The 15,681-nt window shown below is 42.1% G+C and overlaps 1 protein-coding gene across 2 annotated transcripts in view; it reads right to left on the reverse strand.

The window, feature by feature from the left end:
• The window catches only part of runx3 (RUNX family transcription factor 3), a 30,849-nt gene extending 24,859 nt beyond the window's left edge, over positions 1 to 5,990 (reverse strand). For both annotated transcript variants that reach the window (XM_059354040.1, XM_059354039.1), the window contains exons 1-3: positions 4,979 to 5,990; positions 4,111 to 4,267; positions 2,666 to 2,770 (exon numbers count right to left, since the gene is read on the reverse strand). In XM_059354040.1, coding sequence (XP_059210023.1) covers positions 2,666 to 2,770; positions 4,111 to 4,267; positions 4,979 to 5,236 — 520 coding nt within the window. In that variant the 5' untranslated portion in view covers positions 5,237 to 5,990. The remainder of the gene's footprint in view (positions 1 to 2,665; positions 2,771 to 4,110; positions 4,268 to 4,978) is intronic.
• Between the last annotated feature and the right edge of the window lie 9,691 nt (positions 5,991 to 15,681).

Here is a 15,681-nt window from a genome sequence, read left to right on the forward strand (position 1 = left end):
AGGCATGTGAACATACATCACATCCATGCCCATGTGTGTGTCTATCTCTATACAGCTCAAGTGTTTTCAGAAGTCTTTTGTTACATTGCTGCGGGCGAGCCGCCGCTGCAGTCCTGTCAGTCAGGTTCTCCTGACTGGATTAGTAAACATTAATAAAACCTCCTCCCTCTGTGCCAACTCCTGCCGAGGCTCGGCTGGCAGCCATGCAAATGCAGGCCCTACACAAACAGCCCGTATGGCCGGCCTGCCAGCCTGCGGACAGGTGAGCACAGCGTGGCCAAGTGTGGCTTCAGGCTGTCTGCACTCTGTGAATGATAACGCACAGGCAACGTTGTGAGGCATTGCTGATGAAAAATAAGGGGGAAAATGCGATCAAAGCAGCGTTGAAATGTAAAACCATCTCTGAGGATGAGATTTGTAATGAAAAAAATGTTATTAGTTTTATATGTTGGCAAAAGTGCGTCTGTGCTTTGGCTCTGAATGTTATAATGCGGTGCCTTGTGGTTAGTCAAGAATCTGATTATTTTTATGACCCTAATAATATCTGAATGGTAGTATGTGTTCCTGTGCTTTGAGTGTGTCGGAACATGACTGATATTATACCCTTATAATGTGCTTCTTGTTTAAATAGAAGAGATCTTTTATCTCTTCTAGCAAGCGGTTTCTATTTTGGTGCTTTCGAGGCCTTTAATACACTGAATTGTCATCTCAGCCTCAGATCTGACAGCGCCTTCAAACCAACATAATGAACAACATAAATGTGCTGTGTTTCAAAATGCTTATTCTATTAACTGCAATCAGCTGTTTGAATTTCCTGTTTGACGCTGGATCTGTTTTCACTGCAGAGTAACTAGATGTATTATTCATATTTCAGATAAGCTTTGACTCAGTATTTCAGCCATCTTTACATTTGCACAAATGAAAGGATCTCTGGTTCCATGGGGGTAAGCTATCTGCTCAGTACATATTAAAATAATATTTGCATGCATTTAAAAAAATACTATGCAGAAATGTAATTTCTGTCATTCTATGATTCCCTCTCACCACCGTGCAACAGAGTTTAATGGAGCCCTAAATTCCTCCTGCCCTATATTAAACAGTGTCACTTTATAGCACCCAGCGCCAGAGTAAAAGTAGCACGGCCACTCTGACGCCTCAGCTGGAGCCGTGACATGTTGACAGACAGACAGGAGACAACCTTAATGTACAGTTATTTCAAGCTGAGACGCTCGCAGATGCACACGAGAATGCATTTATGCACAGACACACATTTTTTTTTCTTTTAACAATCAAATTGAAACCATGCAAACACACACACACACACACATACACACACACACACACATACACACGTACAGTGTTTATAATTATCTCCCTCCTTTGCAGTCACTGTTCGCTTGAATGCCTCTGCAAATAGTCTGATGCCCCCTCTCTCTGTGCCCCTCAGCTCCCTCTCTGCCAGCTCTATACCCCCTCATGTGGCACTTGCTCCCACTCTCTCGTCCCCCCTGCTGTGAACTGTTTTGACTGAGCTAAATCCACCCTGTTGCAAATATCCCCCTCCACAGACATGAGCCCTAGCTCTCCAGCCGTTCAGAGACCTCTAAAACCCGGCACTCTGGAACCATTATAAACACGATCCCTTCATAGGTACATCATGAAATCCTACCCATCCCATCTATGCCACCTTGAGCTCACGAAAAAAAAAAAAAAAAACACATAGCCCCTGACTCATGTGAGTAACACTACTCTCCACCACCCCTCACAGCAGCAGCATTAAAGCACATGAGAATGTAGCTGCGGCTGAACGGTGGCGCTAACAGCTTTTGCACGCCGGCCCGGGGCCTCCCTGCCAGGCCTAACAGTGGCCGGAGTCTGCCCTGTGTTAAATCAACGAGCCACTTATGTGGTCGGTCAGGTACGACCCCTCTGACCAGCACTGGGGAAGGTAGGGGTGAGGAGGAGGAGGAGGAGCAGGGGGAGGAGGAGGGGTTGACTGAGCTGAGCCACCTGCGGCTTGGAGACTCACTCAGCTCCTCTTAGTGGTCTTGGGTTATGCCTTAATATGCTTTACAGTTTCCTCTGACTGGGCCCGTCCCTGTGCCCCTGCCACACACACACACACACACACACACACACACACACACACACACACACACACACACACACACAGAAAACTGCACTACTATAGTTGTGAGGACAATGCACTGCCCTACATTCATTCTCAGGAGGCTTACCATAACCGCTGCTTGCCTAACCCCAACTTTAACCTAGTCTTAATTCTAATCCTAACCCCAAAACCAAATCTTAACCTAGTAGAAACCAAATATTGGCAAATGTGATTGTGTGAACTGATTTTATACCTCCTCAATGCGAAACACACACACAAACACACACACTATCAGACAGTGTTAGATTGTCATATATCATCTGCATATGACTCATGCAGTCTTCTTCTTTTAGGCTAACCCCCCCCCCCCCCCCCCCCCCCCCCCCCCCACTTTCAGAACCAGGAATAGCTGCTTCTAACTGCGTGGCACTGCAGCATTCACAACACACCGCAATGCATTTTTAGCAATAACAATAGTAGCGTTAGTGTGTGTGTGTGTGTGTGTGTGTGTGTGTGTGTGTGTGAGTGGGTTTGGGTGTGTGTAAATGTACTCACTGCGCGGTTCTCGGGGTCCATCCACGGTGACTTTGATGGCTCGGTGGTAGGTGGCCACTTGTGGCGGTCCGGTAAACACGGTGATGGTCAGAGTGAAGCTCTTTCCTGCAGCACAGAAACACATCCATGAGATTTGTCAAACACGTGTCATTTCACTTGATAAATAACCCATTTTGAATTATCTGTTTTTTTTTGTTTTTTTTTTGCAACAATACTTCGCTTGTTTAACTTGAAATCACCGGCTTTTGTCCCGCTGCAGCCTTTGAATTAAAGAGTAAAAAGGAAAAGGCAGGGACCACCTCTTTTGATGGCCTGACTGCGAGTATGATTTCGATTATTGAGAGAATGCGTTCCAGATTGTCTGAGAGGGTTTACAGCGATAGTTTATTGTTCAACAAGGCAGGATCTTGCTCCCATCTGCACCAGAGGCAGGGGAGGCTGCATCATGCAGCAGGTCCGGAGCTCGTCCCGGGTAGGAGGAGACCGAGACTGCGTGGGAGGAAAAAGAACGATCCTCGGGTGGGGTAATTGACTACAGGAATAGAAGGTACAGGGTTTTGTTTTTTAGACCAATTTCTGATTCATCAAATCACAGCTATTTTAACATTAAAGGGGAATCTAAAAGGCCAGTAATGGCTCTGGGGAGAGTGAGGGAAATTCTTCCTCTTGCTTGTTTGTGAACAATAAGGCTTTTTAAATTATTTTTAATTCAAGGCATGTTATTATTAATGGCAGAAAATGTATTTTTGATTTAGGTCATAATTTCAATCAAATACAACCCTTCATTCTGCACACCAGCTGATGTGTGATTTTATATTTTTTTTATTGCAGCAATTAAACGCAACAGCCATAATAAATATTGCGCATTAGACTCTAAGCTTTCTGGTGGTGGGGACAAATCGCCACAGGACGTGGATTTCTCTTTTATCCCTCACATATGCACCACGTGAATAATTATTTCTATTTCCCTGGATTAAGAAAATTACAGTCACATCGCAACTGCTGGCTGTGACACAGGCCAGATGTTTCGGATGACACCCATGGACGTCAACTGGCAGTGCGGGCACTCGCCGTAAATGAATCCAGATCTTTGTAACAGATATGAGACAAATATTCAAAAGCTATATTTTGAGGAGTAAGCGTTTCCTATGTTGGTGTGTGTATGTGTGTGTGTGCAGCATATCTGGTGACCTATAATATTTTCTTCACATTTAGTAAAAAATAATAACATGCTGTCAGTTGTCAGTCGTTCTCCACTTAGACACAGAAATATGATCCATTAGGCTATATTATTATAAGCGCGTTGCCAAATGTTGCTGCAAATGGCATTACAATCAGTCTGGGACCTTCTCGCTGTGTGTGTGTGTGTGTGTGTGTGTGTGTGTGTGTTAGAGAGAGAGAGAGAGAGAGAGAGAGAGAGAGAGAGAGAGAGAGTTTTAGCTCACCTCGTCCGCTCCTGCCCACGAAGCGCAGGTCGTTAAAGCGGGCCACCTGGTTCTTCATCACGGCAGAGGCGTTCCTCAGCTCGGCCGAGTAGTTCTCGTCGTTCCCGGCCATCACAGTGACCAGAGTCCCGTCGGGGACATCACCGAGTGCCACGACCTGCACAGGGACAGAGCCGGCGGTCACTCTGGGTCACCAAACCAAATGTACACACCGCGCGCGTAAAACCGCATCCCATAATATTAAACAGGAATATCTGCACAATGTCATCAGCATGTTTGTAATAAAACATAAATAATATAGCAGAGAGATTTCACTTAATAGACACATCCTATTTAGATTAATGACATTTGCGTAAATATAGATTATGAATAAATGCTTTTTATTATCCACTTTATTATTATTTATTTCCCTTGTCTGATCAGATCCAAACACATGGTTTAAACAATAATCAACAAGGCATAAATATTGACCTATAAAGCACCACAATAATATCCTGTAATATGTACAATTATATACAGGAAAATATAGTGATAAATATGTTAAGATCTATTTGCTTAGACGTCATTTCAGACCTTAAATCTATAATAATTCCTGGGATGTTATTAGTCAGGATGATGCCGTTTAAAGCCAATAAAAACAGCATGAGCTTATCTTTTCTTTTTATTGCAATATCCTACATAAATGCAAAATGCAGAAATCAAAAAGTATAACCTCCAAAGCTCACACATATTTATACAAAAATGCATTAAAGTGTGTGTGGTTGGTCTTAGATCAGTTTCAAAGTATCTTCTCATGCAGTATAAAACCACAGAGTGTTTCATTAAAATCATAATATGATAAATGAATATTGGAAGCCAAGTGGTTTACCTTGAAAGCCACGGGGAGCGTCTTGTTGCACCTCCAGTGAGACGGGAGGACGGAGCAGAGGAAGTTAGGGCTGTCGGTCCTGACCAACTCGCCGGCGTGGTCCGCCAGGACGTCCACCACGTTCCTGGTGTCCGTTCTTGACCTGAGGGGCCCCGGGGTGGCCATGGCCCCGTTGCCGTCTCCGAGCTTACTGCAGGGGAAGGACGTGGAGGGCGGCGTGAACCGTCTGGTGGTGGGCGGCTCTACGGGAATATGCATCACAACAGCTTGGGTCAGTGCCACCTGAGTGGGTTGTATCAGAGCAGTTTTTCTTTTCTTTTTTTGTTGTTAAAGTTCTTTTCCTCCAGACGCGGATGGTCTCAGGAGTCCACCGTGGGAGCGCAGAGGATGGAGGCGAGAGCGCACTAAAGTCAAGCGAGCCTCGCTACCTTAAGACAAACACTTCTGATGACTGAGTGCTAGATCATCTGCACAGGATGTGTCAGCCTAAAAAACACCAGGGTTAGTCTGTTTTTTTACTAGCTTCAGCTAAAACAAAGTCCACAAAGTCTCTCACAGTGCGCAACTTTTTATCGGCGCTCTTATCTGTCGCACAGGACAGTTTCAGCCGCGTGTGTACAATGTATCAACACCACGAACTACTTGAGCTCTAACTTTGAAATCTCAAATGAATGTTGTAAATAAATGATGCCGATCAGAGACAATCTGTCGGTGTAAACAGATAATCCAGGCGTGATGCAGAACAGTCCAGCTGACTGGCTTTCTTATAAGTTTAAAAACAAAATCTCGACTAAACAGCCAAAGTTTTGCCACACGCCTCTTCAGATCTCACCAGACTCCGTTGAAAAAAAGCGTATCACTAAAATATATCAAAGCCGAATATCTACAGTCAAACTGCAGCACATCAGCGTCCTGTTCTTGCATAAAAGTTATTTCAGCTTTATCCCGGCTGGATCTTTCTCCCCACAAAATACAAGTGGTAGAAGAGGGACCGATCCGTCGCTCCAACTGGATTTCCTTTAAAGTTTATCCTTTAGCGCGAGAAGGAGCCGTGAGGCTGAACGGAGTGCAGAGTGCCGCGATATTATTTTACCCGAGTCATTTTAGTGTTTAGTGGTTGAGAGTGCGGAGATGACTTCCACCAATGAATCTGCTGGGTTGGGCTTCCACCAGACCAATCAAACTCCCCGGTGCTCCTTCCTCAGCCTGCGCTGTTGTCACAGACACGAGCTGAATTATTGATACATATCTCTGCTTTCTCTTTGCTGGTGCTTTTATACATGATATTTAGACAGACTTTAACGTGAGGCAGAGAGAAAAATATAGGAGACAGTATGAGCTAAAAGAGGGGCCACGTGGTTTTTTAGGAGATCTGCATGAAAAATGAATTATTTGCAGATTTTAAATTATGGCCAATAACATGAGTACGACTGGTATTAGATGACAAAATAATGTGATGGATTTAAACATTTAAAATAATTCCTTAAAAAACAGAGGCTGCTTTGCACTTAACCAAAATTAATTGTCAGTACATGGGCCAGTTTAATTACTATAATATTAATAAATAAGGTGAAATATCTGCACTTTTATGCCTGTGACAGTGTTTGATCACTGCACCGTCTGTGGCCTATTTCTACTTGAGCTGTTTGCAATTTATCCGAAATAGGATTTAGGCTGCAGAGGCCTGTGGTTGTGCTCTCATTTATTCATTTTGAAAATACATTATATCTGGCGGCTTCGCAAATCCTCTTCAGGTAATTAACATTTTTACAAAATGAAATTATGGGTGGAAGACAGATCCGTATCACTTTAATTGACTGGAGTGAATTAATAAGGGAGGTAAAACAAAAAGGCAAATGTGTTTCTTCAACATCAAAAGACACAACAAAGTAATAATTGTGTGTCTCTCTTTGTGTGTCTGTGTATGTGTGTGTGTGTGTGTGCCAGAGGCTGAATTCATTAGAAAAAGTTAAAGGCTCCATCAAATGACGGCACACACCCTGTAGATCCCTCCGCCATGCTGCTTTCTGACACTAGTTGGCGCATTTGCCTTTTCAATCTCTGTCAGCTCAGACAGTGTGAGGCAGACATTTCACATGTGCAGGGAAAAGGAAACTTTTATCTGAGCTCTGAGATAGTCGCAAATCGCAATTAATTTCAGCCAAATCACTAAAACGAATTACATTATTTTTGCGTCGATGAAAAAAGTAAGCAATTTATTTTTTCTTGCATTTAGGCCTACAGTTAGGCTTTTGGCTATATCACAATCATCTTTAGTATTGTTAAAAATAAAATTATTATAAAAGAACTAACTTTTTTCGTTTTATAACCGCGCACTGAAGCCACGTGAGGTATTAGAGTCAACATTTCCGGTTCTAAATAAAACATTTAGGTAATTGACTCATTATTTTTTGTCTTTTGCTGTAACTGCTTGAACAGATTATTAAAAATCGCCTAAAACACTGTATAAATGTGTACCTTGTTGATTCTCATGAGCACTGACAGATAATTATTAATTTCGATAATTAATAAACATAATTCTGAAAGATTTTGCGATATGACTGGTGCAGAAATTAATGTGTAAATCCCTGCAGTTTTGATTAAAACAAAAAAAATTAAAAACACAATAAATAAGTAATATTCAAATGCATTTATGCAAACAGGATTTTCACAATAAAAGAAGATTTGAACAAGACACGTTGATTTAAATTGAAGCGCGTTTTAAAATGCATTGAATCAATCGATGTTTCATGTCTAACACGATTTATCTTTCGCGTGCGCGCGCCTCTGCGTGCGTGCGGCGGTTTTTAAGTTGTTTACTTGCATGAGGATAAATTAAGTGCAGTTAAGTGGCGTGAGGAGTCGTCGGAGTGGCTTCACATTTTCCCTTAATTTCCCCCCATCTCATAAATCAGAGACAGAGAGGGATGCAGAGGCTAGAGAATTTAAAAGCTAAAAAACAGACAATAACTATTTAGAGAAAAAAAAGTGAAAATAAGGCTAGGATAAAAGAGATTGTTTTCAGAAGTAGCTTCTTTTGTGGGATCAAACCTGGCCTCATGCCTCACACTATCAGTGGTGCTGTGTCAATGCTGCATGCACTACAATGATATAGGGGGAAAAAAATAAAGTTTATATACATTTTACCATATCTATATCAGAGCAGATAATCTCTGTCTCAGATAAAGTGTTGCTAAATGTTACATCTATAAATTAAACCTACATAAATTAAATCTACATAAAACATCCCTTTTTTTCTTTTTTAGTTTCATCTTTAATATTAAGGTCATGTATCACTGTGACACTCCTTGTTTGCGGCTGCTTGTTATTTTGGTGATCTAGGACAGTGGTTCAGGGGTGTGGTGACACATTTGAAAAAACAAATCTCACCATATTAGTCACTAGAAATTATACCAAAGATTCTAATGATACAGCCATTAGTCCTTTAAATTCAGAGCAGAAATCTACCTTTATAAGGATTCTAGGGAAAGACTTAATGATCTGTGGCCTAATGTATTTTGAATGAGGTGTTTTTGACTTGAAAATGTAGGGAAACCCCAAAACACACAAGTTGAACTCTAATCTCTCCGTTAGCCAGCAGCAGCTAAACCCCCACAACCCTAACTTTCGAGAAATCACCTGTGATCAGATCGCCTAACATGCAGCCTCTATTTCGAGTCCAGCTCGACTGGGACAATGACAGTGGCGGTGATATTTTAGTCGTCCTCCCGCTTCATTATTAATATGTGACCACACGCCCCGGCTATACCCTCCTCAGCCGTAATGTGTGCTCCGGGTGCCTGTCACATTTAGACCTCCACATTTCAACATGCAGTTTCTACAGTTTCAGCCGCACAGGCATCAAGTACGGAGCCCGCCGTGTCCCTGAACGATTTTTAATGATCCGGGATAGGGTTTTGCCTGAAATCAAGACAGAACTCGTGGAGGATATGTGAAACCCCAGGACCCACCTCAAATGGGCCTCAGAGCAGAGGATTCTTACCATTGAAGGTTAAAAAGAAAATGGATCCTTTTAGTTATAAATCAAGATATCACATCATTGTTTACTGATGGTTTCCTTGTGACAACTTGTGACTTGTGAGAGTCCCTGAATCATAAGGTACGCTCATAACAAAATGCTCTTTATGGTGTTAAAAAGAAGTTTTTTGGCCAAAAAAACACCATGAATTAGCACTACAGTTAAACGCTTCTAAATGAGTCCTGAACAAAATGTTCAAAATGACCTATAACTAATGTGTCCTTCAAGTCCCTACAAAGGCTTCCTCTTCTATTTGTATAAAACCAAAGGAAACCCCGCTTACTTTAGGTTTTACATGCAATGAGTCACATTGTAAAGACTAATATGAGTATGATCCCCCATTAGCAGAGAAAGCAGTGGAAGCCTTTGGGGTGTGTAAGCATATACCTGACTCTAAATGCCACCCACACTGCTCTCAGTGCCACTTTAAAGTCACTTTGACTGGGGACACTCTCCGAAACATGGAGATCCCTCTAAAGTTTTCGTCTTTTTACTTTTTTTTTTTTAACTGAATATGATCTATTAGCCTGTGTAAACTCCCGGGCTATTTTCAGACATGCACACATAAGCCTTTGGATGGGTAGCTATTCATTTGGAAAAGGGGGCTGGGGGGCAATTAGAAATAGTTTGAGGTTCGGCGATGACATAAGACAAAGATTTCTATCTTTAGAGGAGCTGTGGCGGTCACACATTTCTGTACATTCACAAATTACAGGGCAAGCTTTGGCCCTCAACCCACCGAATGCATTCCTTCCGAAAAGTGTCTGCTCGAATTTCAGCCGGGGGTTTCTGCTCAGTGGAAATATGAGTGTTCTGAATGGACGACTCCTATGAAATGGAGTTTTATTCCTCTCGGATTAAATTAGCTCTACTTTGGGGCTCAGGGTATTTTTTTGTATGAATGATGAATTCTGCGGTGGCTGTGGAACGCTGGGCTTGTTTACCCTTCCCTCCTCGTTTTTTTCCTTTTTTCTGGAGACATAGCTCCCTATGAAATGGACTTTTTCTGCTTGATATGACAAGAGTGTCTGTGATTAGACTTCCAAGCATGATGTAAGTCACCAAAGCCATTTGTGCCAGTCCCCTCAAAGCCAAATCATATTCTAGCGTTGGAGTGTTTATATACACAAGTATATGGAGAAACTTTTAAACAACAGTGAGTGGGTACAGACTGTTTGGGTTTTGGGCTCTTGCTGCTCTGATGGCTGATTCTCTCTCAAATTTTGATTACATAATGTGTCAGCACATCACAATTGGTGGTCATTTTTGTCCATTTTGATGTTCAGACAAGAAAATGGAAAACACATTGAACAATTTTGATCATATAAATTTGTATGTTATTTTTCCTCCACCAGGGCTGTCTGTGTTAGTTTTAATGATCACTGGAATGCACATGTGTATTCAAACTTTGTTTTAGCTCTTAACGACCTTAAAACACTTTATTTTTATTTAAATTTCTATAGTTTTCTTATATAATTTCCCCCCTTGAAGTGCTTAACACATCTAGTAACTCATGAGTGTCGGGCCCGAATTCCAGATCCTTGAAGGCGTTTAGAGTATATATTATTCTAAAAATGATGAAGAGGATGGTGACATTTCCAAACCCAGCAGCTAATTACTATGTAAGCGTGATGAGTTGAGATGCAGCAGTCACCAGAGGGGAGACAATGAGCACATTCATCTCATGCAACTTTAATATTCTGCTTACATTTTATAAAAGGTGCAGAGCGGAGCCCAGGGCTTATAAAAGCCCTCTGAATCAATTGAGCAGCATAATGGCTGTTGGGGGACGACTCCAGCTACATTTTTATATCTGTCTGCTGAATGTAAATGGACTTCTTAAAGACTGCATTCATTTTCAAACATACCAAGCACGTGTTTGTCTATCTGACACTTCATTTCATATTGAATACATTATGGGATGAGTTTGGTAGCGCTGTGATGTTGCCTGATACATCACCGACCGAGTAGCGGTGGAAAGTACATTTCTTTTTTAATGCAACTTTATACTTCAGCTTGAGCACTTTCAGAGGAAAGTTTTGCACTTTATACTGCATTTAGTTGACAGTTTGAGCCATCAGTTATTTATCTGATTAAGATTTTCCATCTCCATTATGATGGACTTATAAAACACAACATATTACTTAAGATAAAACTTGTGGTTTCCTTTTTAGGTTTCCGACCCCTTAACAAGAAAAGCAGTGTCTCTGTCTGCAGATGTGAAGGAGTCATTGTTCCATAAAAATAAAGATTTCCTCTCAAAACTTCAAACTCAGAAGCCTTATATAAATAACCGTTCCTTGCCCAAAGATCTAATATTATGTAATGTTTGATCTAAGCAAAGATAAGACACAAATGTGTGTCACAGAATTCAACATTTTCCTCTTTGTTACCCACTGACTACCTCACAACCTCACAACCTCACAGATCTTGTGATCCTTTGAAACAGGGACCATTAGCAGTTTTAGAACCATTTGACTAAAGTAAGTTAGTTACCTCTGCAGGGGCCCCATAATGTGTTTGTGATACTTTAAAGAGACACTTTGTATTTAAAAAAAACAAAAAGAATAACACAATCTTTATCTTACAAATGAAAGTTAAACTCACAAATATAAATGTGTATCCTCTTAAAATCAGGAATCTCTCAGGTTTTACTACTACAGCCTCACTTGGTCTAGTGTGACCATAAGCATATGGTGCTAATGCTAGCTAGCTTTAGATAGATATTCCTGTGTAACTGATAACTGAGTAAGTTTTGTTTGCTGATTTATGACTTCCCTACCTGTGGTACTATTACATTACATTGTATCATTTTCTATTATTATCCTGTACTAATCCTCACTAGTGCCAAAAGTGGCCATTGTTCTGTTAATGTACAGTACTATTACTAATATTATTGTTAGTTGTAGTATTATTTTTACTATGCTGATAATTTGCAATTTTACTTGCAATTTTTAAATTGAAGATTTTAAATTGATGGAGTATTTTAACATTTTGGTATTGTTACTTAAAGGGATAGGTCAGATTTTTTAATGTTGGGTTGAATGAGGTAATTTTCCATAGTCAATGTAATAAGTACAGTAGCTGGTGGTCAGCACGGCCCCGGTTTGGATAAGCTGCTGGAGTACCAACATGGAAACTAAGCTGTGGCAGGGGGCAGCAGCAGTTTAAGCTACATTTAGAATATTTTACTGCTTTACCTTGCAGGCAGAGTTTTCCGACAAAGAACAGAACCCATTACCTATGCTCTCTTCAAAGTCGCCAAGTTTATTTGTGTTATTGCATGACTTTCTGTGTGTTAAAGGGTGAGTTCGGATTCACCAAAGTCACACAATAACACACACTAGCCGAGCGAGGCAGCGGTAGATCAGCAACTCCCGTGTTCTGAGAGGTGAAATTACTGCTTTTTGTTAAAGGAGTCTGGTGTCTTTGACAAGACTAAAGACAGCGTTGAGAATTAGCATGTTGCTAAAACACTCAAGCAATGCATCTGATTTATCAAATACGATTGTGATGTCTATATCAAATAAATGTTATTATTATTATTATTATTATTATTATTATTATCAACATCATCAGAAATGGCTGTCTGGTGGCAAGTAAAGTAGTGAAACTATTATAAACGCATTGTTTTTTTAAGGCTTAGGGAGTAAGCAGTTGATAGATCTTATTCTAGGCTTTGAAAACAAGCAGTAAAATCTTAAAATCAACTCTAAAACAGATAATCAAGGAAAGCCAGAAGGGGATTGGTGTTATGTGGTTGCTTCTCTCAGAGCGTGTTAAAAGCCTGGCAACAACATTTTGCAGTCCTTGCATGACTATGAATCAGCAACTCATACAACCCCACTTCAAAAAAAAAAACTATCCCTTTAAAGGATCTGAATACTTCTTCCATCATTGCTCTAAAGGGGGCTTGCTGTGTGTGCATATCTGCACAACCAAACCTTCCTGTTTTTAATACCCCAAAATCTGAACTCACTGCTGTCCTGTTAACCAAATAAGTCATGAAAGGCGCAGTGAGACACTGATGGGTTCACTGTGATCGACCTTTGGGGGTTGAGCGTGGTCAGGCCCCCCCTCCCTGTCCTTTCATTGGCAGTTCAATGGCACACACCACACGCGAGGGAGGCAGGGGGGAACTCGCCGTAAACCCCGGTGTCACGGTCGCTCCGCCCTCACATCATCCGTCGGGTACACTCACCCAACGATGACAGTCAGCAGTCTGTGATGTGGTTCCTGGGCCTGTTTATTCTTTGGAAACCAACTAAAAGTAGCATTGGATGGTAAGCTCACCAGAAGGCCCCAGTGCTATTATAGGAGCACTTTGGGTTGAGTTTTGATCTGGTGGGTTTGTAAATAGGGCCCTGCCTTGCTGCGGGGCACCACTTTTGGGCTATATTGTTTAGTGTGACCTGAGGGAAGCTTTTTCATATTCAGGGTGATTTGTAACCTGGAACGAAACGTAAAGTCCAAAATTGATATGACGTGTGGCGTTTCGGGTTGTATACTTCATGAGGACTTCAGTGTGTGTTTTTCATAATGTTGATGTTGATGGACAAAGGCCTTCGAAATGTACCCAGCTCTACTTTTCTTCATTTCACTGAAGGACAGATTGTATTTTTCTTCCAGGGACTTTATTTACCCCTGAAAGTCAGTATAACTTTTAAATCTAAATGACTCCCATAAATACGTCAACTCCCCCATTTTTTTTTCAGTTGTGGTTTTTAGTGTGAGCTATAATCATTTCTCATCTTTCTTTGTCTCTGTGTCTGTCTATTTGTGTGTAACGGCACACACACACACACACACACACACACACACACACACACACACACACACACACAAATCCACATACACACACAAACGCGCTGTGTTTCTCCTTTTCTAGCGAGAGCTTCTGATGCAAAGACGGCAATCTGTAATCTGTAGTAATTGCATGTTGCAGAAAAACATTTTTCCGCTGTGGTAATCGCTGCAATATGTGCAGTTGCGTTGCCAAAGTGACAGCACCCCCACCCCCTACAGACACACACACATACACACACAAGAGTATCCTGACTCACTCTGACTCTGCCAAATGTGTCCAGCTAAAATATTTTGGAGACGGCTTCTCAGGATGGCTGAGAGACAAAGACATACAGACAAGCAGCTATAGTATTGTGACAAACCAGTGAGCACACACACACACACACACACACACACACACACACACACACACACACACACACACACACACACACACACACACACACACACCTGTGGTGCTGTCATGCTGCATTCACCTTCTGCAAAAAGATTTACAGTTCCTGCCAGTGACAGTTTAACTGCCATGCAGCCCCGGTGCCAGAGCCCTGCCAGAGCCCAGCTGCCACACACAGATCAGGAGACGAATCTTTCAGAGGAGCCACATCAACTCACTCTCCCTGCTCCGTTTAACAGCTATCACACAGTGCAAGCCGATAATGAAATTAATACGAATCCCCAAATATTACTTGCAAATACAACTTGGAGAATTGAGCCATTTGTCAGAGTTCCTGCTGATTAGTGGAAGTTGAAGCCACATTATATGTAGGGAGTGTAGTGACGGTCTGTGGCTGAACCGTTTGAGCATATTTATCAAACCATTGTCTACCATTTCACCGCCTTGACACCAGCGTCTACCCTACTCGGTTGGACTGCGGCGCAGGTTTATGAGGTCATCACCACCGTGAGAGTGAGGGAAAACTATGGTGTGAGTTGCAGAAGACAGCACATCTTACTTGCTCTTTTTACAGCAATCTCTCTCTCTCTCTCTCTCTCTCTCTCTCTCTCTCGCTCTCTGTCATTACAGCTCAGCAGCGCCGCACATTTATGATATCATTATCCACTGCGTCATCACCTCTTTGCCCTACAGAGCCCCAAAATATGTCAGCCCAGTTGGGCTTAGTTACGTTGCACTCGTCAACGTGTAACCACACACACCTAGTATAAGGACAAGTAATGCTCAGAGACATTTATAGATACACAGCGAGACACCAAGATTGCAACCAGACTGTGTGTGCAAACCTTTTCCTCTCTGGGCTGCTACTCTGACTGCTGAAGCCATCCAACCTCCCAGCAGTTGAACTTCCCTGTGTCTCTAATGGAGTCTCTCTGTCAGATCAAACAGCTCCTACTGACGAGGAGAGGAGACAGATCGCAGCGCTGGAAGCCTTTCAGTCTGACAGCCCGAACACGTTTGACTGGCAACGCAGCCTGTGTCTAGTCTTCCATTGCTAGAGATCCCACACAAATATAGTAGCGCCACCAGAGAGGGGAAGAGGGGGTGAAAAGCGGGGAGGGGAGGGGGGTAAGGGAGCCCAAGCCTGTCGGCTCAGAAAATAAGTTGTGAGGCGTCCCTCTCACACAAAGGCAAAGCCCCATAGCTCAGTCTTTTCTCAAAATGAAATCGCATGTGAGTCGAATATTAGGAAGTGCGCATGGCTTCCAGCAACCACCGAGCCATTATAGCAAAGCCTGTAAACCACATTTTCACCAGCAGACAATGCCCCTTTGTGCTTGTTGTGTGGCTGTCCCCTCTCTCTGGAACCCAAAGAGAAGCAAAAAAGTGTGAAGATTAGAGTGAAGATGTGAGGGAAGGCGATGAAGATGAAGTGTCAGTTTTAGATCTCTGGTTAATTAGTGG

The sequence above is a fragment of the Centropristis striata genome, chromosome 16 (genome assembly GCF_030273125.1).
Source record: "Centropristis striata isolate RG_2023a ecotype Rhode Island chromosome 16, C.striata_1.0, whole genome shotgun sequence".
Lineage (NCBI taxonomy): Eukaryota > Metazoa > Chordata > Actinopteri > Perciformes > Serranidae > Centropristis > Centropristis striata.